At 42.8% G+C, this 26,981-nt stretch overlaps 1 protein-coding gene across 4 annotated transcripts in view; it reads left to right on the forward strand.

Moving 5' to 3' along the window:
- Positions 1-26,591, forward strand: part of plekhg5b (pleckstrin homology domain containing, family G (with RhoGef domain) member 5b) — a 55,238-nt gene extending 28,647 nt beyond the window's left edge. For 2 of the 4 annotated variants that reach the window (XM_086104159.1, XM_086104323.1), the window contains 19 exons: positions 3,536-3,677; positions 4,100-4,199; positions 4,301-4,361; positions 4,607-4,698; positions 4,890-5,026; positions 5,813-5,979; positions 16,695-16,886; positions 18,399-18,572; positions 19,287-19,382; positions 19,909-20,109; positions 20,484-20,594; positions 20,673-20,822; positions 20,910-21,047; positions 21,552-21,671; positions 21,762-21,894; positions 22,249-22,364; positions 22,442-22,599; positions 23,711-24,535; positions 25,069-26,591. In XM_086104159.1, the coding sequence (XP_085960285.1) occupies positions 3,536-3,677; positions 4,100-4,199; positions 4,301-4,361; positions 4,607-4,698; positions 4,890-5,026; positions 5,813-5,979; positions 16,695-16,886; positions 18,399-18,572; positions 19,287-19,382; positions 19,909-20,109; positions 20,484-20,594; positions 20,673-20,822; positions 20,910-21,047; positions 21,552-21,671; positions 21,762-21,894; positions 22,249-22,364; positions 22,442-22,599; positions 23,711-24,535; positions 25,069-25,078 (3,123 nt within the window). In that variant the 3' untranslated portion in view covers positions 25,079-26,591. The other 2 variants (XM_086104409.1, XM_086104239.1) reach the window with 2 other exon arrangements.
- The last annotated feature ends 390 nt before the right edge of the window (positions 26,592-26,981 follow it).

Here is a 26,981-nt window from a genome sequence, read left to right on the forward strand (position 1 = left end):
TTGAAACAGCTCTCGTGGTGTTTGGAAGATGAAAGGAATCACCCTGACTCACCTTCGAATCTTCTTGCCGACTTGCATGCAATCATTGATGACACACACGCCTGCGGAATAAGTGTGAGCGCACATGTTAATATGCCTTTCGAGTCACAGCAAACTTCTGAAAGCGCTCTCATGCATGATGTCACGAGAGGCGTCAAAGTAACTTGTGAACGCTCAGTCCAGAAATTGTCCAAATTAACTTTTTGTCGTTTCGTTTTTGTTGGAGGCGACACACTTAAATGACGGGAGTCAACAACCTTTTTGAAACTTGGAGGTATTTCTTGGGTACGGGCTAATTTGAAGGGTGACCAGGTTGATAAGATAAGATAAGATAAGATATCATTTATTAGTCCGACACTGTGGAAATTTACATACACACTTTTAAAATAACATATTTGCTTAAAATACCTTTTTATGTGTTTTTAAGAATTAATTATATCCATTTTTGTTCTGATTATTTGTCACAATCATTAGGATTGATCAAAAATATGCAACACTGTATTTCTATAAATCTCTGTCAGTGATTGCATTTTCAAATGATAACTTCTACAACAGGGCGGCCCGGTAGTCCAGTGGTTAGCACGTCGACTTCACAGTGCAGAGGTACCGGGTTCAATTCCAGCTCCGGCCTCCCTGTGTGGAGTTTGCATGTTCTCCCCGGGCCTGCGTGGGTTTTCTCCGGGTGCTCCGGTTTCCTCCCACGTTCCAAAAACATGCATGGCAGGCTGATTGAACACGCTAAATTGTCCCTAGGTGTGAGTGTGAGTGCGCATGGTTGTTCGTCTCTGTGTGCCCTGCGATTGGCTGGCAACCGGTTCAGGGTGTCCCCCGCCTACTGCCCGAAGACGGCTGGGATAGGCTCCAGCACCCCCCGCGACCCTTGTGAGGATCAAGCGGTTCGAAAAATGAACTTCTACAACATTCCCAGAAAATCACAATGTTCCACTATCGGTGAACTACTTTTTAAGAGGCCGCCGGCTGTGGTCCAATGTTGCTACCCAGTACCTGCAGGCACCACGTTCATGGCACCTGCAAAAAATACATATTAAAGTTAAAAGATATATATATATATATATATATATATATATATATAATAAAAAATGACATGAAGACTATTAACCGTGGTTAACGAATGTTTTTTTTTATGACATGTTTAAATTCAACCTGGCCTGTACAATAGTGAAGGTTGACAGAAACATTTTGACCCTGGAACTGACCACGGTAGCGGTTTGAATAACGAGACATAGCCTGATCAATATTTTGTGCAGTGCTGTAAATCCTTTTTGGTCACGGGCGCATTCACTGAGGGCTCCTCTCAAATTTTTCTAAATATAACTTGTTGGCGCTCAGGGCCCGGCTCAGTCTGGCTCTTCTATTGTGAGCGTGGCTGGAAAGGAAAGGAAGGGAGGGGTCGCAGCCATGAGAAAGGGAACGAGGGAGGAGGAGGTTCTTGCTCATGGTGGGTCGAGCAGCTCTGTTTAATCTCTGTTGGACCGTCAAATGGTTTTGACAGAGCACAGGCACTAATTAGGCCTCAAGATTAGGCGAGAAACTCTTTCTCAAAAGCTTCTGGAGGAAAAACTTTCCTCTAGAAGTCCACCCCGCCATTATGTGTTGCTTTATATTTTTAGTGGGATTCCGCATCCTCCTCCCCTTTTCTCTTCTTAACCCCCCAACTGCCTCCTGTCCCCTCCAAGCTGCGATTATACCTGGCTAGACATTGAGAGGAGGGGATTATTAATTAATGAGGTGGGGGCAGGTTGTTAGCAGGCTGGCGCAGTGGCCAACTGGACGTTTTGGTCAGCGTGGATATGGAGCCGTGTCGTACTCGCACTGTCGTACCCTTGCTTGGTGAGGTCCTTAGTCCCTTTTCTTGTGATGTCAATGGACTACTTCCTCTTTGACAGGAAGTGGAATATCCCTACTTCCTGTTCATCTGGTTATAAAGTCATTAGAGTCACACTTGAGGATAAGAATTCGCTTTGGGTATGTCTTTTCTCATTTGTTGTTGTTGTTGGTTCAAGGTGTAGGTTAGTCAACATTAGCATGACAAAACATTTCTCTTAATCCTTTATCACCATATTGCATTATAAGTACAGTACCGGTATCTTTCAATAAAATGCTAACAGCAATAGTGAAAGAATAGGTAACAGAACTTAATAATTGGTAACATTCTCGATAAAATATACAATATTTGCAGTATCACAAAAAAGTTGAGGCTCAACTGTGGTTGTGTAAAACGCAAAGCCATACGTTGTCCAAATTATTACATTTAATTTTACATTTCACTTATTTTAATTTCAATGTTATTGTTTGCAGTTGTCCTGACAGCCAACCCAAATTTCACGAGGATCCCATATGTTGTGGTGGCCTTTCCAGAACCTGCATTGGCCCTCCATATTTATGATGTCATCTGATACGTTTTATTGATTATTTCATATTTAAAGTCATTATATGTAATTATTTAAGCCTTTAAGAAGAAAACATGATCCGTTTACCTGTTATGACTTTAATTATTTAGAGGTACAATGATTAACCAGTACCCAATTGATTATCAAATCAGTTGATAATTATTTGTATCATCATTTTACCGACCAAACCAGTAGCTGAATGTTAATTTTTTTGTGCATTTTCTGCACTGTCGATTTTAAATCATGTCCTTTTTTTAATATAGAAAGGACAAAAAGACCTTTTTTTAAAAGTTCCGATCATCAATTAATCGCCAAAATAACCAACAGTTGATGAAACTAATCGTGAGTTGCAGCTGTAGTTTTAATTAAATATATTGCTGTATAGAAGCCAATTGACAACAGTCGCTATCTCAAAGCACAAGATCACTGCAGGAAGGCCTTTAACGTCAGTGATGACACTGTTATAAAAGATGGACTATCGAGCGCGCTCACACGCACAAAATCTCCACGACCACAATGACAGGAAGTACATGAGTAGGGACCTCCATTGTGTCTTTCGATACATTCTCGTATCCTGACGCGGGTGTGCGTGATGGCGGCGGAGGCGTGCAAGAGCCCCCTGGTGTTTATCACCTCGCCATACCTTGAGGTAAGGGATGAGAAGAGGTCATGGGGGTTGGTTGGTGCGAGTGTTGGATCTGTCTGGTCCGAGACAGATCTCCTTAATCCTGTAGCCTTCTGCTGCCTGTTGTCTGGATTCTGAAAAGCGGCTTCTAGTTCATTGCTGGTCTGTGGTCAGCCTGGCTGTTAACAGTTCTGCGGTGGCCATTTCGGATTGAACGTTTAAGCCGATCTTAGATCTGCACGCAAAGGTGAAAAGCTGACAGACTGAGACAGATGGTGGGAAGGTGGGAGTGTGCAAATCTTGGAAATATTTCAGTTGTCATTCAAATGCTGAGGTTTTTTGCCAGAAGTTTTGATTATATTAAGTCGGCAGCTGCTTTGTACTTTTTTTATCCTGTTTGAGCCCAGTCTTCTGTTGGTTTGACATAGTTCCTTTCTGTATGTTATTTTGTAATCTGCAGGTTTGCCACCACCCCGACTGCCAAGGCCTGAATAGCAAAAGCCCCCTCCACCTCTGTGAGTCATGTGACTCACGCTGCCACTTGGAGAAGAACGACAACATGCACTTTGACCGGCACCCCCGATTTGACTTACAACCTCAAGGTAACATGCTTTAAAAAAAAATTCTTATTCCCTCCCATCATACATAAAATGTTTGTTAATTACCTCAATGCCGAGCAAATGTGCAAAAAACAAGAAATGTTTTCTTCAGGGGTCATGTCCATTTAATCACAGATACACAGCTACATGTTTTGTGATTCAAATAATTACAACTGGTTGCTTCCACCAAGGGATTTTGTCTGTGTGCCGCTCTCACTCTCTCTCTCTCTCATCCCTTTCACCCCCTCTCTTTTTCATCTCTCTCTCATCTCTCTCTTTTGTGTGTGTGTGTATAAATAATGCTCTCCATTATTGGCAGCACAACAAAATTGCACAACAACTCCTAAGTCACTTTTATTATAGTTTATTTATAGTATATAGTATTATTCCTGTTATGCATTGTCTACAATCAACAATCCCCATAGCTTCCATCCTGGCTCGGAACGTATCCACACGATCCTGCCCCCCACGCACCAGTGCCCCATCCGACCTCGAAGAAGAGGATGAGGGGAGCAGTGACCGCGGGTTGGTAACACTCTTACTGTTTGCTAGAATTATATAATCACCCTTTCTTCTTCTTTTTTTTTTTTTTTTTTTGTTTAAACTCTAGTATCCCTTATTTGCAGGGAGAAGAAAACTGGGGGTATAAAGCTGGTGAAGAAGAAGCCACGCAGGAGACACACCGATGTAGGTCGTCATCCTGACGCGGGACACTTCTTGTTTGCAACACAATAAAACTTAACTGGACAGAAGCATACATTGGGTTGTTTTTTCATATCATAGCGCTTGGAATTGTCTTTCAAGCTGCTTTGAGGCTTAAAGCTAAAGTGGGCAGGAGCCCCCCTGGGCTAGCATGCGCTACATCAACAGTCTGGTGCAGCCAGTGGAGCTTCTTTGTAAACTAAGATGGTTTATACCCTTCCCTCCTCTAGGATCCCAGCAAAGAGTGCTTCAGTCTCAAGTTTGACCTCAACGTTGACATCAACACAGAAATAGTGCCTGCTATGAAAAAGAAAACCCTGAGGTGAGGTGATATTGACGAATGGTGTTCATAACACGATCCACAACAATGTCTTTGCGAGCCCCCACTGCCTCAATTTGTCCGAATGGTTGTCTTCGGATCCTATGTATCAGAAATAGATATCACAGGTCATGTGGATGGAAGAAGCCTTGAGAATTAGCATCTTTGTTTTGTCATTTATCTTGTGGTTCCAGAGAGGTTCTCGGTCCAGTGTTTGAGAGGAACGGCATCGAGCTGTCGCGTGTCGACTTGTTCCTGGATCAGTCCAACACGCCGCTGTCCCTCAACTTTGAGGCCTATCGATTTGGCGGGCACTACCTCAAAGTCAAAGGTAAAGGCGACACTGCAATGTCATGTCTGATTGCTGGACATTTTTGAGTAGTGGCTGAAGGCTTTTTGCGTCCTTTCTGGAGCCCCAGATTGTGTCAAATCGTGTTTGTGTGTGTCCAATAGCTGCTGTCAGACAGCTTTTATTGTCCCTTATAAACTAAACAGAAGTCGGGACACCGGCATCAACAATACCACTTTGTTGACAGAATGTAAGAAGCTTTTTGATTCAATGGCAAGTGGTATATTTGACATGTGCACTCTTATCTGAACTGACCTTTACAACAACGAGGGTAATCTGTATCGGCCAGTTTCCTCTCACACCCGTTATCCAGACTAAAAGAGGAAAAGGAGTGGACTCCTAAAAGTGAATAAAGCTAGCCGGAGAGGTGGAACACGTTCTTCTCATTTTCATCTGTGCTGCAGAAAAAGAGGGTAATTGTAGATTGTCAACAATGATAAAAGGACCGAAAGTAGCAGAGCCTTTGCTCAGAGGTAAATATGTTCACTTTCTAACAGACAAACCAGTTCTTGAAAAATTAAGCAAATATCGTGTGTACTCCACTCGCTTGTGGAAAGCCGTGATGTCATTTTCTGTTGTCAGCAAACGGCAAAATGCCCCCCCGCCCCCGAGATGGATGAAAACAGACAATTTTTGCTGCTTAATTCATATTCCACTAAGGCAATATTAATCTGAATGCCGTGTTCAGACGAATAGGGATGCAAAGAACTTATTCCTGTCACGAAAATGTTTGACTTGACCTTTTAATTGTCTTCCTTTCCACTTTAGCCCGGCCTGGCGACGAGCTAAAAGTGGAGCAGGGGGTGAAGGACATGAGGTCGATGAGCTTGCCCAACATGAAGCCTGCTGGAAGTCAGAACCCCTACATCCTCACGCCACCCACGGAGAGAGTGGAGCACGGATCTCTGGGACGTCGCGAGGGTGCCGATCCGCTGGTGAGTCATTTCGCATTACACCCCCTTTTTTCCTTTCCATCACTTCACCTTCCATCATTGCATTCCCATCATGCCTGCCTCATGCCATCACATTCCCGTTGTTGATCCCATTGGGTCCTCGTTGTCCGAGGAGTATCTTGCCCGGTGGAAGTCTGGGAATGTGTTTGTGGTTTTCACGTGCCTTTCCTGATACAATGTGAACCGGTGAAGCCCATTTTAAGTCCACTTCCTGCTTCACTCTAATGTGCCTGCCTGCATGGAAGTAGCACAGTCGAGTCATCAAGTTGATGGGACCTAATGACCCTTGTCACATGGGCCAGGAGTTCTATTTCCTGAAGATGAACAACTCCCTTCCATTAGCCAGCGTGTCACTTTTGATTAGCTTTCGTATTAAATCTCATATTATACTTGTGTTCGGCCAATTCTGTAACTGGAGCAACATTCCTGGTCAGATTTTTGTAGCCTTGTATTGCTTAACTTGTTGGCTTATTTGGAAAAAAAAAATCTTTATATCTCACAAAGACTAGTGTACGTTTGAGTGTAAATTAACACAATTTAGTCTTGAAAAAGACAAATTAAATACAAATTCCTTTGTAATATGGCCCTCCAGTGGTGAATACCACCACATGTAACACCTAATTCATCGAGAAAAAGGAAAACGTCCCAAATGTGGTACAGTTATCAACCGTTTTTTTTTCTTTGTCATTTAAGTAGGTTAGAAAACCTTTTCAAGCCGTGTTGGCAAGGTGCTTCCTTCCTTTGAAACCAGTCCCCCCTGCTGGCCATGAGAAAGAATGGCCACATACCTAAGATTGTAGCAGGGTACAGTACAGTCTTTGGATTAAAGCCTTCAAAAAGAGGAATAAACTACCCCTCAAGTGAATAAACCACCACTCAAGTTTTAAGTCTGTTTTGCTTTTCAGTTGACATGATTATTTGTACATACGCTATCGTGTTTAATGAGAATCATAATACATTGGCAAAAGACATTTAATAATTTGTGTGAAACGCCAACTCAAAGTAGTACTTCAACTTTGTGCTTGTGTTTTCAAAACGACAAAGGCGTTGTTTTGGAGTTCCTTATCATATTTTTTTTAAATGGTTGAATATTTCTCTTGACATCTGTAGAAAACAAGTCCGGAAAGTTCGTCAGCAAATGCACACAGACACACACACACACACACACACACACACACACACACACACGCACGGACACGCACAAAAACAAACATTGCGGTTGCTAAGGAAGTCTCTTTGATCTCAGTGGCGTCAGACCTCCTCTTACATCATGTGACCAGTCTTTGTCTTTGTGATCATAAACTGTCGGGTAGTCATTATCTGAGAGCTACCGTAGTCGTCCAGTCAAGAGTTGTTTCAACATACAGCGATGACAGTTAGTTGTTAAAAATGACCCTCCTACGCTGCAAAAATACTGTAAACAGGTTTCAGATTTCATCCATTCAAGTGGCGCAACTGGAAATGTGTCATAATTGTGGAGAAAAAAAGAGGGAATCGGATAGGAGTCAGCCCTGAGTGCGTCGTCAACTAACAGATTAGACATACCTCTTCAATGCGAGCTCAACACCATCGAAATACAGTTCGGGAACTTCTCTGCTGGCCTACCATTTTGTGTTTATTTTATTATTACTCGTAGTCGACATACTGCATGTTATTGTCTGTTTCACAGACATGTTCCAGCAATACTGTTTGATAATTCCTTTAAAGGCAGTGACTTAGCTTTTTAAAAGTGACCTCAAGTGCAACTTTTACTTGCTTGCTATAAATAACTATACGGACAGTTTACAGTCAAACGTTATGTGCTTTCTGGAACCACAGCAGCTAACTGAGACTGGTGTTAAGCCCGTGCTCACAAAGTGTCAAAAGTGTCGTGCAGTTTGCAGAGTTCAATTAGTTTGGATGGGTTATGAAGTTATACTGTTTGAATCTAATTTGAAGTTGTATTTTGACTAACTTGTCTAACACAAAAAACTCAGCATTCTGACTGACTGTCATTTCTTTGAAATCTTGCCACGTCGCTAATACAACCCTGAGACGAAATTATGCAATCACTGCTCCAGAAATCATTTAAATGTTTTTTATTTGAATTGTGCCACCCTTTTGGCTTTAAGAAACGCACTCAAGAAAAAGCAAGAAAGATAATGGTTGTAGTCAGTCACATTTCGTTTGAGTAGGTGAGGGACAAAATTCTGAGGGAAAATCATGATGGAATCGCCATGTAATTTTCACGAATGAAACGCATACCTGAATCAGATTGAATCTGCTAATTAGTTCGACGTTTAATAAGAGTGCTCATATCTTTGAGAGCTGTTGCACCAAGTGGGTTGACCCAGAATCATGACTCCCCCAACACAAGAGATGTGAATTGAAAAAAAAGAGGAAACGATAGAATGAAAGGAAATGTTCAATGACAAGGCATCAATCAATCTGCAAAGCTGAGTCAGATTGATGAAGAATACTGTTTATCACTCATCTGAGTTCTAAAAGCCAAAAAGCAGAGGCGGTGAAAGAAAGTACTAATAGTGTAGTCTTGAATGTTTTTTTTCCTCCATGATTCCATAATTTTTCATCAAGATTTCAGGGATTTTCAGTGATTCCGTATTGGAAAAACATATATATTTTTTGTGATCATTTCATGCTTTTCATTATGGAGAACAAACCATAATGAAAAGCATGAAATGATCATTCTCCAGAAGCGGTAATTCCATAATTTTGGCCCAGGGTTGGAAATGGCGCCTCAACACGTGTCCCAGTAAGAGCACCAAGGGATGCATTTTGTTTCTTGCAGCGAGTTTGAATGTGTGCAATGGAAAAAGCTTAAGAAATGGTCATGTTTTTGTTTTACTATGAACTCTGCCCCGTACGTGATAGCAAAAGTAGGCCCTGGAAGAGATTCTTAGTTAAACTGTATTATCTTAACGTGCCTTTCAAAAACCAGATTGTCATCCTTTAATTTTGCCTCCAATTACTTAAAGCACTGTTTAAAATCTTAACACAGCACCATTGTGATCAGGAAAGCTTAAAATGTTAATACCCATTATTTAAATCCCTACATAGCACCCAGCCATCTCAGCTTAGAGATCCAATAAACATCGATTTGAAGCTAATGACTGTGCCTTGGATGGACAAACTCACACGCGCGTGGCTAACATTCCGTATGTTGCTAAACCAACAAGTTTGCCAAATCAAAATCTTTTAAAATGGCTCCAGAATGCCACAGCATACAGTACATGTGTATCTGGTGGAATTCACGGGCAACTTTTGTTTCTACCTTTCCATGCTTATACAGACTGTCTGTTTCCTTGTTTTGTACAAACTTCAGCTTTACTCGAATCTAATATGTTTTAATCTTTTTCCTCTCTGATGCTACAAAATAAACATAGGCTACTCTTAAACTCTTGCTAGATTGCCACGACCTCACGAGGGATGAGATTGTACATCCGTCTCATGAAGTTTGCCTGCACCGTTAATTGCAGCGTGGGCCCGTGTCACATTGCTGACTTGGCTTCTGTAAATGCACTTTTGACTCTCGTAATCATTCCAAACACTCCCTCACCTTCCCGCCAGTGTTGTTTGTGAGAAACAAGGAACTCCCACCCTGACTTGTCTTGAACTCAAGAAGGGAAAGTACAAGTCTTATAAAGTTAGCTGGCCACTTATTCTCTTGGTAGTTTGTCCCCAATATAAAATGTAAGTGACAACAACACTGTCACTGTCACGTTCCATCAAGTCTATAAAATAGCAATTGGCAAAGGGAGCAGTGAGAACAAAGAGGCATTCTCAGAGGGAATCTTTTTTTTTTCTATCAAAATTGTATATTTTGTGAAATAGTTTCAAAGAGAAATCTTGTTTTAATTGATTCCGCCTCTGAAAAACTAATGTAATCTAAACTAATGTCCAAAAAAAATCACACTTGCAGGGGTCTCGTTAAACAGTAGCTGTTGTTTTACTGTCCTGGCATTGGAGGTGCTTTCCGTTCCATCATAATGATGTCTGTACTTTGAAAATCCAAAAGCCTCCGATAGCCTTCTGGAGTGTGTAAAGTTCACGTGAGTGATAAGACATTGACGGGTTTGGCAAACGAAAGAAAACATTCCTGCGCTCTGTTTGTGGTTGTTTTTTGTGTGGAAATCTGTTGTCTTCATTCACCTCCTCTTTTCCAAACTGTGCTGTTGAGTCGTGAATCTGCTTCATGTTGTTTCTGTTGCATGATGGCCACGATCAGACCTGTCTGATGGCACACAGAAAAAGAGAGCGTTAGGTTTCATGCTGGCTAGCGCATACTGGTTTTGCATGTCAGTGGCTGACAGAGTGTCGGTCACATGTGACCTCTTGGGTGTGATGCTGTCTAACATAGTCAATATAGTTTGTTTGTAGAGTGACAAGTATCAGTGAGTGGCTTGATGAAGCGTGCTTCAAATATCACCACTTTGCAGTTTAGTTTTCCCAAAAGTAAGAAGAATAAATGATAAATTATATGTTTTAAGTGTAGCATTTTTAAACAATTTGTAACTTTTTTTATTCCATGTAAAGTTTGCCCCAATGTCAAAAATTGTGTTCACTGTAGATGTCACATTTACTGTACTATGAATGTCGTTATGACTTTCATGCAGGTTCATGTATGCATATATATAAAATGTATGTGTGTGTGTGTGTGTGTGTGTATATATATATACAATGTGGGTATATATATATATATATATATATATATATATATATGTATATATAGTGAAACATTTCAGTTGCATTCTAAAAGGGCTTTCGCCTTTCTCTGTAGTTGAATCGAACCTGCAAACATCGAGTGACCTCTAATATACCAACTGTGTGTTGTGGGTGGAGCAGTAAAAGTGGCTGGTAGTGTTTTGTGTGGGTGTGTGCGCAAAAGACAAAAGAGATCTCCTGACACCCTTAAGGTTGAGATGACTGTGTGTGTGACCTTCGGCCTGTAAGCACTTCGTACCTGCAGGGTCAGGTCGCGTTCCGGCGGGCCACAGGCTGCAGTTTCAGTTTTGAACTACGACTGCTCTTCTGTGCCCTGTGGTCTCTGAGTGAATTGTTTTTGGATATACAGGTATATATATATATTTTTTTGTGCGCGATTAAATGATGCGCTTTGGCCGCCTGTCGTCATGGCACAGCTGGGACCTTCTTCAAGCGGAGATCCCAGAGTCACCACCGCTGGAAGTTAATGAAGGAACTGACTGTCAGGTGAGAGGCACTGAGCAGCCTTACTAAAGATTCCTTTCGGTGTTCTAACACGAGACAATCAAGGGAAATTATTTTTTATGACGCAGTTGTTTTGAAAAACCTTTTCATTATAAGTCCTATTTTGATAAATGCGTATCTCCAAAAGCACATTTTCCTCTTACTGTACTTAACTCACGTCAACATTTTCTGTTTATCTCCACCTTTGTCTGACAATGTCAACAGCTAGCAGGATTGTATGTTTGTTTTATTTATTATACTGATGATAAATCCCTCATGCGGAAATTCTACTTGCACTCTGTTGTATGCATAACGTGTTGATCTCAGGGGTGCACAAATAGTGGTGCACCTCTGCGCTTTCAGTTTTGGCGAACTAGCCCTCTAGGCTTTGAACTACCCGCATTGTTCCAGTATACATGCTTTAGAAAGAATTCAAATGATTGTTTGAATTGTGCCCAACTCACCCGCAATAGGGCGCTATGCCCCCTTACGGCCTCTTAGCATTGACCTTTGTCTGGTTGACCGGTTACACTGCGGACTGCTTTCTATTAAAAATGGCACCTGCACTCTCTCTTCATATGTTGATCTGATTTGGTCGCAGTGCCCAATAACTATGTAGCCTTGCGGCTCACGGGGAGAATTTTCAGAATGATTTATCATTTATCGTTTCGTTCCAGGCCACGCCTGCTATCGACAAAATCCGTCAAGTACCGACCAAGTATCTATCGTGTGATTTACAGTATATATAATTTGAATTTGATACTTCATCACCATCAAACAATACAGTATATGCATGTAAGGTGCGGGTTTTATTTTCATCCACATGGGGTCGCCATCAATACATTCTAGAGCCCTGTAACTATGACTTTGAAGGTAAATGTGACTATATAAGGTGGGAGTACTCTGTTGATGACTTATTGGCTCTCCATTTCTGTGCTCTAGTATTAGTCGCTGTCATGTATAGTGATCGTCAATTTTGGCCCCCGGCAGGTGTGCTCATAATGTGCTTTTGATTGCTTCGTTTGATTCCACTTTGATTCATGAAGCAATTTCACCAGCACGTTTCCATCCTCCCACTATCTATACCACCTGTTATGGATTATAATTTGTTCTAACTTGTGGTGGGTGGTAGGTAGGCTTCATTCAAAGAGCTGTCAACGTTTGCCATTTGAGTAATTGTAATGTATTATTCTAATGCAATTTATTTTTAAAATCCGACATGCAGTGAACTCGCAAGAAGTGAACGGCTGTATCCCATTTACTGTGCAATTTAAGTTTATTACAAATTGCATGCACATGATGTACTTTGGCGTGGGTGGTGTTCAGTCTAAAGAAATTCTTCCTTGTCTATCAGCTTTTAGGAGTCTACCTCCCAGTCTGAACTTCTCGGGACCAGGATCAGTTTTGCCCTAGATGTGAACATGCTCCCAAAAATCCAGTTCTAAGCGTGCTCTCCAAATGTGTATTATATAAACTTTTGGGACATTTTTGCATCTATCCTTCAAAGTCCACTTTCAGTCAGGCTCACCCAAATATTTCTAATTCCATGTAAACAGTTTGTCACCTCTTCAGTGTGACGCATGTGTTCACAGCGGGGGATTTGTTGTCACATCCGTTTCCTGGTTGTGCGTGTGACGTTTTTCTGCAGGAGAGTGTTTAGTTTTCTGTATTGAAGCTTTCAGGGAGGTTGCGGTGTTTTCCCATCGTTCATCAAACCTGCCTGATCAAGGAGAATTGTTATCACTGACTGTGGCGGTGAGCCTCTCCCTTTGCTGATTACCATACAGTCCTCTCCCATGTAAAGATTTTCCCGTTTGTCGTCCAAGGTTACTACCACAAATGGCCATTGATGAGATAAGGCTGAGAGCGAGGTTTAATATCATTAACCTGGAAGGTCCCCCTGGTTGTCCTACTGTAAATGGAATCTTTGTAGCTGTGTGGTGGTGGGGGGTGGGGGTGAGGGGTTGCAACATCACTCACTGCCCCTGCGTCAGGCATGACGGGTTCACAGCAAATACCCTTGGTTATGCTTTACCTCTGTGGTCAAAACACACTTTCAGAACTTCAAAATTTCAGAGCTGCTGAGAAGAGCTACATACACATGTATGTGTGTGTTGTGTGTCTCGGAAGAATTGTGGAATCATCCGATCAGGACTTTATCAACCAGTCAAACAGCCACTTCAGGAAGCATCTTTGGTTGACCTGATAGTGTCATGAAGTAAATCCAGCACTCAAGAATCAGGTTTCAAACGGAAGCTCGTCATTATTGTTTGTATGATAGCAGTGCAAGCTGTTGCCTTGAAGCTCTGCCTCCACATATTCAAATCAGCCTCTTCTCATGGGCGGGAGGTGAGGGGGCAGGGGTCTTCCGTCCTCTTTCCTGGCCATCACAATAAGGCAGGATCCTCCTGGTTGCTATGACTTCATGCCAGTGTTCGCATGATATGCAAGCAGCCAGGATCTTCGTAACACTGCTAGGGCGTCCCCGTTTTCAGGAAAAACGTACTCCACTCAGGAACGGCGGTACCCTGCAACCACTGCAAACGGGTCCTGGATCTTAACCCTTACTGTAGACGAGGGCGGCAAGTCGACTGGACGCAAGACAGGGTCTAAAAGGAGAAAACTGAAAGACAGTGGAAGCTGTTTCCAGAATGGGCTGCGACCCATGAGTCCATTTGAGGGATCAGTATGGTTTTTGTTTCTTTTGACATGCCTCTGGCTTCAATGGTGAGTCGAGAAGGAAGCTAATTACAACTTCCTCAGTTTTTCTTTTTCTTTTTTTCCCCCGGAAGGGCTTTGTTTGCATCATTAGCTTCAAGTGTGAACCCCCAACTCAGTGAAAGTCAGTAGATTGTATTTAGTTCAACTGTCAGGAGAGGAGAGCATCAGCCGATCACTTTTGACTTGTTTGCATCATGACATCATTTTGCCAACCAGTCTCTCTCTTTTTGTTCAAAAGTTTTTCTCCCGTAATTTTTCAGTGATTAACGCGCTGGAGAGGAAGGCCAAGTTTGCTTACGTTTTTGACATGCTAAGTTTGTAACACGTTTGCTAAGTTTGCTAAGTTTTATTCCAACAAACCATGATAAATGGTTCTCATCTTCACTTTGTTGTACTGAAGAGATTTACTCTTCCTCAGACAAAGTGGAGGAAGTTCCGAGTGATGGTTTAGACAGATTTTGTAGCGGTGTCCATTCTTTCTCTGTTAGGCCCTGCACACCTCCTTATTCCTCCACTTATTTGTGGCCATGATCTGTTGGCCCAGATATGCCCTTAAAAAGAAAATGTACATTTCCTTCTCTTCGTTGGTTGGCTTGTTGTCTTTTATCTTCCTCGTCATAATAGTTGGTCTTTGTTGCCTTTGTTTGACTTTGAAGTCATGTGTTTTTTTTAAGTGATGAAAGCACACCATAAGTCATAAAAGAAGATACAAACAAGTCATTTACAAAATACATGGTTCCACTCTTGGTATGTTCACTCTGTTTTTTAATATTGGCAGCGGAATCGGGCAGCTGTCGAAAAAAAAAAAGGTGTTTCTTCTCTGGATTTCATGACCCAGCCCTTTGTATTCATTTGCAAATATTGGACGATGTATGTGAGATGAAACCCTCTTTGAATGATTTTTGTTGGCGGACTTGTGAATGATTGCATAATTTGGTAAGTAATCTGGTGTTTTGGCCATCAAATATTGATCAGTGATTTAACACTGAACATCCGTAATTGTTTTCACTGACGACGCTTCTTAGTATTTTGACTGAAACCGTGTATACCGGTAGTTTTTGTTTTCATGTAAATACATAGCGAGAGCATTTTTCAATTTGTAAATTTAATTATGTATTTATTTATTTGAATCATCCTCCATTTAATACAGGTCTTGTGTAAAGGTAGAACCCAGCAATATTGGTCATGGTCTCGAAACCTCAGTGTTCATGCACAGACCCCGCCCCCGACCCCCTTCTGGGTCTGACCATAAGCCTTCACCTCATCAGCTTTGAGCACAAACGTGTCTCTGGTGTTTGTTTGTGTCTGCAAAGGAATTCGTTTGGAATTGTCATTGTGCTCCATTGCTGATGTCAACGTTGTGGAATGCAAGTTCCTTTGGAACTATATTTGAAAGTGTGTGGTGGGGGGATTCTCCCCCCCCCCCCCTCCCCCAGCGGCAGATTCCTCATCACTGACAGTGTGGCGGTAAAAAACAAGTGCTTCCTCAGATACGGCGGCGGCCCCTGTTTGTTTGCTCTGTTGGTGCTCGTAAAGTGAAGGGTGCATGGTGGGGCATGCTGACAGGGTAACAATAGTGGGGTGTGATGGTGGGTGGGGGGGGGGGTCAATGGTCAGTCTTGGAATGGAGCAACTTTTCTGTGATGTAATGAGCATTCGCTGCGAGGAAGTGGCCGTCCTTCCCTCTCCTGTTTGTGTCTGACTCCTTTAATGGCTCTGCTGATGTCATCTCGAACGGCAAATTCCCCTGACAGCTTCCTGTTTGTGTCCCCCCTTTTTGTGTATTTCCCTCTTTCCATTCATCTCTCTGGAACATTTCTATTTTCTCAGAAGATACAATACAATACTTTCATTTTCATTTGTTAGCACTGTCCTCTGACCACCATGTAGTGTTTGTCCGTCAGATAATCATCCAGGGACTCTTCCTGGATGGAATTACCACTCGAAAAGTAAATGTTTCTTTTTCCCCAACATTTTCCATGCTTGACGTCTTGAAATGTTAAACTAGGCTTGAATATATGCATGTGTGTTTCTTCAAACAATGCGTCTAATGGTGATAGAAGTTGTTCATGCTTCTCTTTACTTGTCTGTGTCCTATGTGTTGTGTTGTGTTATTTTTGTTATTTTGACTTCAAAATGGTGCCGCGAGAGTGGCTGCCTTTCCAGCAGCTCCTATATTTTGTTGTTCTTCTACTTCCTTTCATTACTTTGCTGCTGTGAATTGGGAATTTCTTCATTGCGAGACTAATAAAGGTTTTCTTATCTTATCTTAATGGAGTAGTACAAGATAAAACGACACATTTACTTTGAAAACTAATGAATAGCCACATAATTTAGGCCTGTATACATCAGTCCGTGAAGGCATACGTTTTCTGACAATAACTTGTGTAGAACATTTCATCCAATACCCAAATCTATCAGTACTTGTTGAATTAAAATAAAGTAAAAAAGACTGCCTCTTGTCTTCACCATGTTGAGAATCTTTGTTCTTCCTCCCAAAATGGCGACGGTTTTCTTGACCCGAAGTAAATGTTTGATCGACAACTCTGGTGGGATGTTCTTTTCAACGCTCAATATCATAAACCCGATTTAATTGGTTGTTTTATTGGGCATTTTTTTAATGCGGTACAGAGATCGTCATCATTCAGGTTAATTTAAAAAAAAATCTCTATTGCCAAGCAGTGGACATTCAGTGGTTTTCATTGGGAAGTGACATTTGTTTTTCTCAAGTTTCTCTTTTAAATGAATCTCTCTCCTCTCCACTCCTGCAGGGTCAGTCCCGGCGGAGGAAGAACATGACCGAGTTTCTTGGGGAAACGAACATTCCCACACCGGATACGCTCGGGCAGATGGGTGGCTCGTTGCCCGGCATCGGCTCTGGTCCCGACAGCTGGAAGAACCGAGCCGCCAGCCGCTTCAGTGGCTTTTTCAGCTCCAACGCCACAGCAGCATCCTTCGGCAAGGTAAACCTGTCATGGTTTCTTCTTCTTCAAACAATAACGGCGTCTTGTGGGCAAGAAATTGAAAAAAATAACAAGAACCAGGTACTCATGTGACCACTTCCTTTTGGCTCCTGTTGGCCAGACGTACCGAAGAGAGAACATTACAACAAAACGGTAGTAAAGCAACAGTGGGAGGAGGTCGGAGGTGCCGGTGGTGAGATCATTTCCCTCCAAATCTTGTCGGCTCAGATATTTTCCTGCCAGCAGTTCTGGAAATGAGTTGTCGGGGGAAATGTTCCGCACTGGTTGTCCCTCATATTGAAAACGAAAATCATGCATACATAGTTATTTTCTCTGTCGCAGTTCTTATTTTAACAGGAGAAGGCCATTAAAATTACAAGCTTTATTTGAATTTGAATCCATTGTAATGCGCGCGAATGTATTACCATGAAAAATTGTGTTGTTATGAGTACTACTGCTATTGTGCATCATATTACGAGACGGTGTTTCGATGTAATTGTACATTATGCTTAGTTGATCACTATTTACTTGTCTGCTAGCAAGTTAAAACAATGTAGTGGCACAAAAATTAATCGACAAGTAATGGATCATCAAATCAATAAGTACGTTGATAATTCATTCTTCAGATAAATTAAAATGGTCCAAATCTTTGGGATTTCAGTCTCGCAACAGTAATATTCCCTGATTGATGTACTCTTTCATGAAAACATTTTATTTTTGTGCAGCTGAAGTGTATCAAGGGTAAAGCAATAATTTTATGACAATAACGTTGTCACATTACGAGCATCGGTGCAGGTTAATGTTTGACAAATCAGCACCCCTGTCAGATATAATAGTTTGACGTGATTATGTCTCTTCCTGAGCAAGATTTAGATAAACAGAAAAATGTTTGGAACAAATGTTGAATGAAAACGGCGATTGCTAATCTCACACGGTTTTTAATTTTCCTGTTATATTTTTCTCTCTGGTATCCTTTGCTGTCCCCTCTTCTTGATGTGGGAATAAATAACCTATCCAATGTGTAAATATATAAAATTTAGTTGAATAGAATTGACAATGGAAGTGTTTGACAGCCAGCCCTGACTGGTGGTAAACCTTTGTTGCAACAAAGCCATCATAAAAACATTGTTGCACCCCCTTGTGTGTTCACATCTCACACACTGACAGATGTCAGATCCTGACACTATCTCTCAGTCACCTGTCATGGGTGGACTCGTGTCTATTCAACCTCACCGGAGCTTGAGACCCTCCAGTGGGACCTTTTGCCCCTCACCCACCCCACCCCCCGCACACACACACACACACACACACACACACACACACACACACACACACATATCCCTTTGACCAAATGTGTATCTGTGACCCTTGCCCCTCATAGTCCTCCTCATCTTCCATTTGACATCTTTCCCTTGAAGCCCATTGTTAGAAGGTTCTCCCTTTTCATAATCACATAAAGAGGCTCGCCTCATCATGTTCTATCGTAAGAGTGTAGAACTATGTGCCCACCAGGAAGTGGACCGGCTGGAGCAGCTCCACAGCAAGCTGCACTCGTATACGTTGTTCGGCCTGCCCAAGGTGCCGCGGCAGCTCTCCTTCCACCAGGACTCCTGGGAGGAGGAAGATGAACAGGAGCCCGACTTGGTCCTGGAGGACAGCTGGCAAATGTTGCTGGACAACGCTGAGGTAATCCAAACAAATCGGAGGTCGACCAGCTGTCTCCATGCCCAATCAAGTCTGTCTTGGAGAACCGATATTAACATGCTCAAAGCATGTACAGTGCTACCCCTATGCTGTCACCTACGTCTAATAGCAGTTTGAGGCATATGCTTGCATGTGCTTCACATTGAGGTTATGGTTTTAATCAGTGTACATTTGTTATTTGGGGGGGGGGGGGGGGTTGTAACTGTTTGGAATTTCCCATCCACAGTTTTTCATATTTCAACCTTGGTTCTTAATTGGTACGCCCACCTTCACCTTTTTTAACCAAGCTTGTGGCCCATGTCAATTTTATTTATTTTTTTTGGGGGGAGGGGGGGGGGAATGTTGCGGGCTGCAAATTGCCGTAGTTTTGACACCTCTGCTGCAGACAGCATTTTGTCATTGGGGGGAAAAAAATTAAATTGACTTCCCGGTTTCCACTACTTCCTTATTGTTTATCGTCTGATTTCCCCGAAGGACGTTTACAAGCCGTTATTGCACTGCCATGAACTGCAAGTGCATGACTAACTAAGATAGCCAGAAAGAGCATTCATTGCTTTGGGAATATGCCCAAGCATTACATACTGTAAATTTACATAGTCTGATGTGTGCGCTCTTCTCATGCTGAGAACTGTTTGACTCACGTATATGCATGTGTGTTTTTGTTTGTTTGTTTGTGTGTGTGTGTGTGTGTTTTAGACTTTGACAAGGAGACAGTTTCACCAACAGGAGGCAATATGGGAGCTGCTGCACACCGAGGCCACATACATTAAAAAACTCAGAGTCATCACTGACGTGAGTCCACCGGTACAACCGCTGTCGAGCAACACGCAGACACGCAGAATGATAGAAGTCGTGAAAAAGCTCGCTGAAACGCCTTGTCTGGTGTGAAAATCAACACGTTTTAGTTGGAATGCTACTGAATTGTCCGTTAAAAAGAAATCAAATAAATAAACTATATTTTCTACAGTACAACAGCTTGCTCAGACAGAATAAAGTACTTGGTTGTAGTGAATGCTGGACTGTGTGCTGCGCTGTTGAAACAAATCTGTGGATTTGAGCAGAATGCCCCTGATAATGTACAGTATATCATCACACTCGTATTACTATACCTTGGTCCTGTTAAAAAAAAAAAGAAAGTTAAACACAGTCTTGCCTGCAGAATGAATGTGTGCCACCCTTTGGTCTATCTTCAAAATACTTAATTTCAGTATCTGAACATTGCTATTAAAACCTGCAAATGCCCCTGTCAAATTTCACTTTGAAGCTCACAAGTAGCTAAATTCATTTCACGGTGTTAAGTTTGTTTACGTCTTTGCAGCTCTTCCTGTGTGGCCTGCTCAACCTGCAGGAGAGTGGCCTGCTCACCGAGGTGGAACCCCCGCGGCTTTTCAGCAACATCCAGGAGATTGTGCGTCTGCACACGGCCCTCTGGAACCAAGTCATGCTCCCTCTATTAGATAAGGCCAGGCAGGCCAGGGCTCTGCTTGACCCCACCGACCTTCAGCATGGATTCAGGACGGTAGGTAGCAGCTTGGAACAGGCCCCGGTCGTGCATCAAAGCCACGTCTTCACAGTCACATTGATGCATTTCAATATTGTGTGTAATAGTGTATTTGTGGATTTGTGGTGTTAAGGAAACAAATTAGTATTTTAATTTTGTTTATTATTATTTGCTAAGTCCCGCTGGTACGTGTCGGCGCATTTTATTTATCTGCAGTAGCAGCTTTCTTCCTCTGGAGACCCAAGTCAACTGTCCCAAATACTAAATGTCGTAGTGGGCAGACTTCAGCCAACAATTCAACTAATACTTGTATACTGATTCTACTCTTATGTCTTAATCATGCGATCCCATTGGCCTCACTAAACCGAGCCTCTTGTTGCTTTGGCCTTCAGTTCGCCTCCAGGTTCAAGCCGTACATCCATTACTGCATGGAGGAAGAAAGCTGCATGGAGAACATGCGAGCGCTTCTCAGGGACAATGAACTCTTCAGGACCTATGTTACCGTGAGTCAATGCGGCCAACCGCCGATTGTTATGCGTTCCATGTCTTTTGTATGTAACAAGTCTCTTGTCTGTTGACAGTGGGCCGAGACGCACAAGCAGTGCAACCGTCTGAAGTTGGCAGACATGCTGGCGAAACCTCATCTACGGCTGACCAAATATCCCCTCCTGCTGAAGAGCGTGCTCAAGAAGACGGACGAGCCGCCCGCCCGAGACGTCATCGGCGGCATGGTACGAGGCACATTGATGACACGGTTATCACACGTTTATGGTTGAATCCAGCTTGCAGCCTCGTTAACGATCACGCTTGCCCTGTAGGTGGCCTCAGTGGAGGGCTTCATCGACAGTGTCAACTCTTGCATGCGTCAGCGTCAGGAGCGGCAGAGGCTGGCCACCATTTCCGCCCGCATCGACTCCTACGAGGCAGTGGAGGGCAGTAGCGAGGAGGTGGAGAAGGTGAGGACAAAAAATGGTCAAGCGCAACGCAGCTCACCTCTGGCGCATTCTTTCACATCTTAAAAGGACCTATGGTCCTTTTTTTTCGCTAACAGTGTCAATTAAGAGTTGCAAGTTGGCATTCATTTTCAATCATATCGATTTGTTTGGAGCAATCAATAAATTTTATAACTGATCTCTGAACTGACCTTTTTCTTTGGCAAAATTGATACGCCTCTATGTCTTGGTGTTTCGTCAAGTCCCCACCATACGAACAACTTTAACTAGTATCGTCTTTCGATCCGTCAAGGCTTTCTTCCACAGAATGAGGAAATGTGCAGCGTTTCTCGCGTCTCAGACATTTCGAGTGTTCAAAAGAGATTGGAGATTTTTTTTGTCAAGCTATTATCAAAACCTTGAATTGGTTGAAAATAACAGACAAAATGAGGACAGACGCGCATATGAATAATATACATTCTGTACATATACAAATAACATTAGACCAACTCAAGTGTTCCCACTCAGATCCTCAGGGAGTTCAACCACTTTGACCTCATGGCTCCCATGAGAGGAACGTCTGTCGAGGAAACGCGACAGCTTCACCTGGAGGGCGCTCTGAGGATGAAAGAGGGCAAAGACAGCAGGGTAAAGCCAATTTTCTCTTGCTTTCAATCGGTTTGCCCTGTTATTGTTGTCGTTTTAAAAATAATTATTGACCCTCCGTCTTCACGGTAGATGGATGTCTACTGCTTCCTCTTCACTGATTTGCTGCTCATCACAAAGCCTGTGAAGAGAGTAGAGAAGGTCAAAATCATCCGGCAGCCTCTCCTCATCCACAACGTCGTCTGCAAGGAGCTGAAAGACACGGGTGAGCTGCCACCGACAAGTGTGAATGCTGTGTGGGGCTGAGGGGGTGCCACACATCTTTGCCGTTGAAATTGCCGCGAAACAAACAAAAAAAAGTTGAATTTGTGAATTCTCATGACCTTTCAACTAGAAATATTCTTATGGACATATATTTAATGGAATGCCGAGACACAAGCTTTCATAGAAAATATCTTCCTGTGATATGAAAAGGTCTTTATTCTGACTTTAGCCTGCCTCATTATGAAAACAAAATTCATACCTTTTCGATACATCTTACCCTCGCCTTACAGCTAACTAGTTCAGCCTGCCTTTGTAATCCACTTACGTAACATTTTGCCCTCTTGCATCTCTGAAGGCTCCTTCATCCTCATCTACCTCAATGAGTTCAGGAGCGCTGTGGCCGCCTACACGTTCCAAGGCAACAGCGCCTCCCAGGGGCGAAGCTGGATCGAAGCAATCTGCAACGTCCAGGTTTGCACTGTCGTCGGCATCCATTCCGATGTGCAGCAGCGAGGTGACTTCGTCTAACTTCTCTTTTTCCACGACAGAACCAACTCCAGAGGCTCCGCAGCGAGGAAGTGATCCGGCTGCAGCATACTCTGACGACTTGCACGGAGGGCGAAGAAGAGCGGGATGAGGAAGACGAGAGCAGCAACTCCAATGCGAGTTCGCCATGTTTGAGGCACAAAGATCAGCCTAACTTGAGGTACTGGAGCGTCAACCCAGCATTCACATCGCTGTTTAAATGAACCAGCGCGCCCTTTTGTAAACATCGGAGCCTGATTTAGTCTTCAACATTTTATTTTTACTGGCAACACAGAGTATTGTAAATATAAAATGCACATAAGTCCAATGTGCGTGTTTTTGGCAAGAGTCAAAACATTTTAGAGTGGAACATGTTGGTACATGATTGTAATCTTTATTGAGCCTAAACGTATGTGGTACGTGTCTAAATTCTGCGTCGTTTAGTCCTGAACTTAACAGGTGTTTTTATAAAAATAGGGGCCAATGTGGTCTTCAATGCACCGAAACATTGCGTTATGTAAACATTGAAGACAATTTCATCTTGAAAAAAACGAACAGACATATTTTGCAAACATCCGAGCCGATAGTGCATGCTTTTGTTAACAATGGAGAATATGGAGACTTTAATGAATCTAAACGTACGTTTTTGGTAGACGTCAGACAATTTATTCAAACGTACTTGTTTTGTAAGAGGATTAAATGGTCAATAAACCTAATGTTTTTGCCTACGATGAAAATATTTCTTCAGGATACTTAAACCTACAGGTTTTTTTATTTGCTCTTTGGGAAAAGATACTGTATGTGTTGTTTTTTTAACATTGCAGAGAGTTTAGTTAGGTTTTGACAAACCTAACTAGTGTCTTTTTGTAATGAGCAATAGAGAAAGAGAGTTACGTGCGTTTGTGCTAATGATGGAGAATACTTTATTCATTGCGTCTAAGCATACACGTCAGGTTTCGTGAGCATTAGAAATATATGTGATTTTGCAAAAGGAAACAAATTAGCCTTCAGTGGCCCCAAAAGGTTTTTTTTGTAAATGTAAAATACAATTCAGAGCCTACTCTACACGATTTTGTAAACATTGGAGATGATTCAATCGACCTCAACGTACAGGTTGTTGAGAACACCCAAGACAATTTCCTGTTTTTCTTTATGTGATAGAACTCGATCTATTTATTGATGCACTGCACTTAAGGCAAGTCATTTTTTTAATGCGCTTTAGAAACAATTTGTATCGGTTTGAAATTTCTTGGAGGCTTTGGTGACCCTGACATTTTTTCTTCTGTTTTCAGTGAGTCGGATGGATCCACTGAGACATTGTCAGTCATGGAAGCGGACGATCTGGCCGGGTCACAAACGTCTTCTGCCACCATCGTTAGCCTCGAGGGACTTGCCGACCTTGACGACGGCGTCCCCGCCCTGTCGGAAGTTGAGCGGCCCACACCTCTCCACGGGCCCTCGTCCAACGTATGCTCTGAGGTGGATCAGGAGGCGGATCTCGAGGGCGACGGGCTGGACCCTCAGTGCCGCTCTCTCTCCATGGACAGTGCCTATGGTACGCTCTCACCGGAGTCGCTCCTCAGAGAACTTCAGCCCCCGCAAATTGAAGAGGGGGGCACGGTGGAGGTTGAGGGGGAAGAGGAGCCAGACGAGGAGGAGAAGCAGGACTCGGCCTCGCTTGGTTCACAGTCGTCAGTGGTCCAGCCGTGCAAACCTCGACGGCGGGCTCATGTACACTCAAGACTCCACTGCCTCCAGAAGCTATCTACACTGGTCTTATCGCGCTCCGAGGACAACCTCCTGCAGCGCCTCCACGCCAAAACACCACCCTCGCAAAACTGCGCCGACCCGTTGCACGCGTCCTCACTGGCGCACAGCAAGAGCCTGTCGGAGCTCCGCAGCAGCGCCGCAGGCCTCCCCGTCGATCTCCGCCGGGACGTCCCAGGCCAGGGCGGTCCATGCGTTGCAGACGCGGAAGTTAAGAGGAAGTCCGAGCCAACGGGAGAAACTTCGCCTCGAGCAAGGAAATCGCCACCGCAGCAGCACAAGAAGCTGACGCTAGCACAGCTCTATCGAATACGCACCACTCTGGTCCTCAACTCGACGCTTACAGCATCGTAAGTGCACGTCATGTACACCATTAGAAACACTGCCCACAAAAAGTTACGAATATTGGACTTTTGGGTGTAATTCCAGGATAAATGCCCTTTGGTGAGCTACCACGTAACTGTGCTCAGGCACAAATGTGCTGATTTTCTGCTCCCCAGTGATGATGAGAACTCATCTATTTACTGTTTTTGTGCTAACCGTATTGCTATGGCGCCGTCTTGTGTCATGTTGGTGTCAAAGAACTGTTGTCCTCATCTTGCTTTGGGACATTGCGAGACTAAGACTGCGAAACTAACAATTGACCAACAGTACTTTGCCTTCGTAGGCATAATCAATTTATCATTGCAGGGATAAGCATTCTTCTTTGCGAGCATAATCAATCTATCATTAATAATAAGTAAATGTATGATAACTAAAAACAATCAACCTAACATCCTGAAAGTAGACCTGAAATATCCCAAACTTTTTGTGAGTGGGTTAGATTGATTGATTCATCACTTGTAGTACATTTGACTGACTTTGTGCGTTCCCACTTCCACAGGGAGGTGTAACCACCAAATTGTCTTTCTTCCCGGAGACACCACTGCACTCCCCCCCCCCCCACCCCCACCTTCTCTTTCTTTCCCTCTCTTGACACCGCCCCAGCCACTCCGAGCACCTGATGCCATATACCCCTCAACATCGAGCACCGCTTCGGTCAACCTACCCCACTCCTTCTACCCGCTCGCGGGGAGGCGGCGCCTGAGAGACTCTTTCACTGCTTGCACTTTGCAGAGAACGTAGCACCACAGGGGGCCGCCACTGACCTTGTCTTCTCTAGCGGAGGCGAGGGAGGTCCCAACCTCTTGAACAAGACCCAGAGTGGATGTTGTGACTTTTTGATTTGCTTGAAGAAGAAGAAAGGTAATTGCACATGTGTTTTGGAAAACAAGAAGAATCGCTAAGGAGTGAAGCTACATTTACAGTCACATGAGGAGTTTGCGTGCATGCGTGTGTGTTTGTTTGAATGATCAATGACCAAAAGTGGACCACGCAACCAAAGAAGAGTCCATCAGGTTTAACTCTTAAACTGCGGGCATTCTCGTTTGTTTTTCCTGGATTTCATTGCCAAGCAAGGTGGGAGGGGGCTCATAGGCCACAACCTGAACATGAGTGACTCTGACAGCTTTGCTGCACTACAACGTATCGAAACAAACACACACACACACACAACAGTTGCTTGGCTGCACTCTTTATTTTTTTTAATTTAATTTAATTTTTTTTGCTGGTCGTGTTTTTGCTTTTGTAGCAAGATTGAACACATTTGTTTGGAAGAAGATGTTGAATATTCCGAGTGCACCAGCTCTTCCAAGGAGATAAAACACTTTAACACTTAAATTTGCAAACCCCATTGAATTTGTCCGTTTACTTTTTTGTTTTGTTGCTGTCTAGTATTTATTTTGTACAAAGGAGTTTTAATGTCACACTGAAGAGAAAAAAAAAACAACTCATGCTTTTCTGCAAGAGTGAAGTCACAAGATTACATTTGTAACGCTATGAGAAAAAGGTAACCATATTAAGGGAATGAGGTTGTAATATTAATAAATATCAAATCAGTACTGTAGAACCAATATCAGCACAAAGTAAATACAAGAAAATGTTTACAAAAATAGTCGCAACACAGGAAAAAGTAAAAATATTTTCTTGGGAATTGATCACATGACTATCAGAGAGAGAGACGATGCATTTTCATTTGCAAGTCTTATTTGGGATTTTTCCCTTGTCTCTGTGAGAATTTATTCATGTTACGATTTCATTCTCATATCAGTGTGACATTTTTTTCCACTCGTCAATATGGTCCAAATGCTCCTTTGTAATTTTGTCTCATGTTTTATGTATGAATATAAATAAGATGATGTTGATATTGTTGTGCTTCCAACATTTGTACATTTTTTTTTGTTGACATAGTCTTAAAATGAGTTTTCCTTGTTGGCCACCAATGTGCTGCCAATTGAAATCATGTTGTTTCCTGACATTAAAAAGTGTCCTACGGAATAAGAATTAAAAAAAAAAATTCATGCAAAAGTGCGTTGCAATCCCTGTTTTTAAATGGTTTAATCCACTCTAATGGACACATCGCACATTAAAACATTTTGGGCTCAGACAACAGGTGGCGAAAGGACATTCCTCTTTTTAGGAGGAGGGCGCGAAACGTCGCCGTCTGTAACCCATTACAGCAGCTGGAAGCCGACCCCAATGGTGGCTGTGTTGAAAATCTGTGCCCACGAGTGCTCAAAGGAAGGTCCTTCAAGACATCCTTCCATGAGTTTGGCGTGAAAGCGCAAGTCGCTCAAATGATTCTCACAGACACACTGCAACATCTTGTACAGAATCTTCATAGCAGATTGGAAACTATCGCAGTTGTAAAGACAGGAAGGGTATTTAATGTTGGTGGAAAGTGTCCTGAGACTTTTG

The sequence above is a fragment of the Hippocampus guttulatus genome, chromosome 1 (genome assembly GCF_054856545.1).
Source record: "Hippocampus guttulatus isolate MCC_2025c chromosome 1, RoL_Hgut_1.0, whole genome shotgun sequence".
In the NCBI taxonomy this organism is placed as follows: Eukaryota; Metazoa; Chordata; class Actinopteri; order Syngnathiformes; family Syngnathidae; genus Hippocampus; species Hippocampus guttulatus.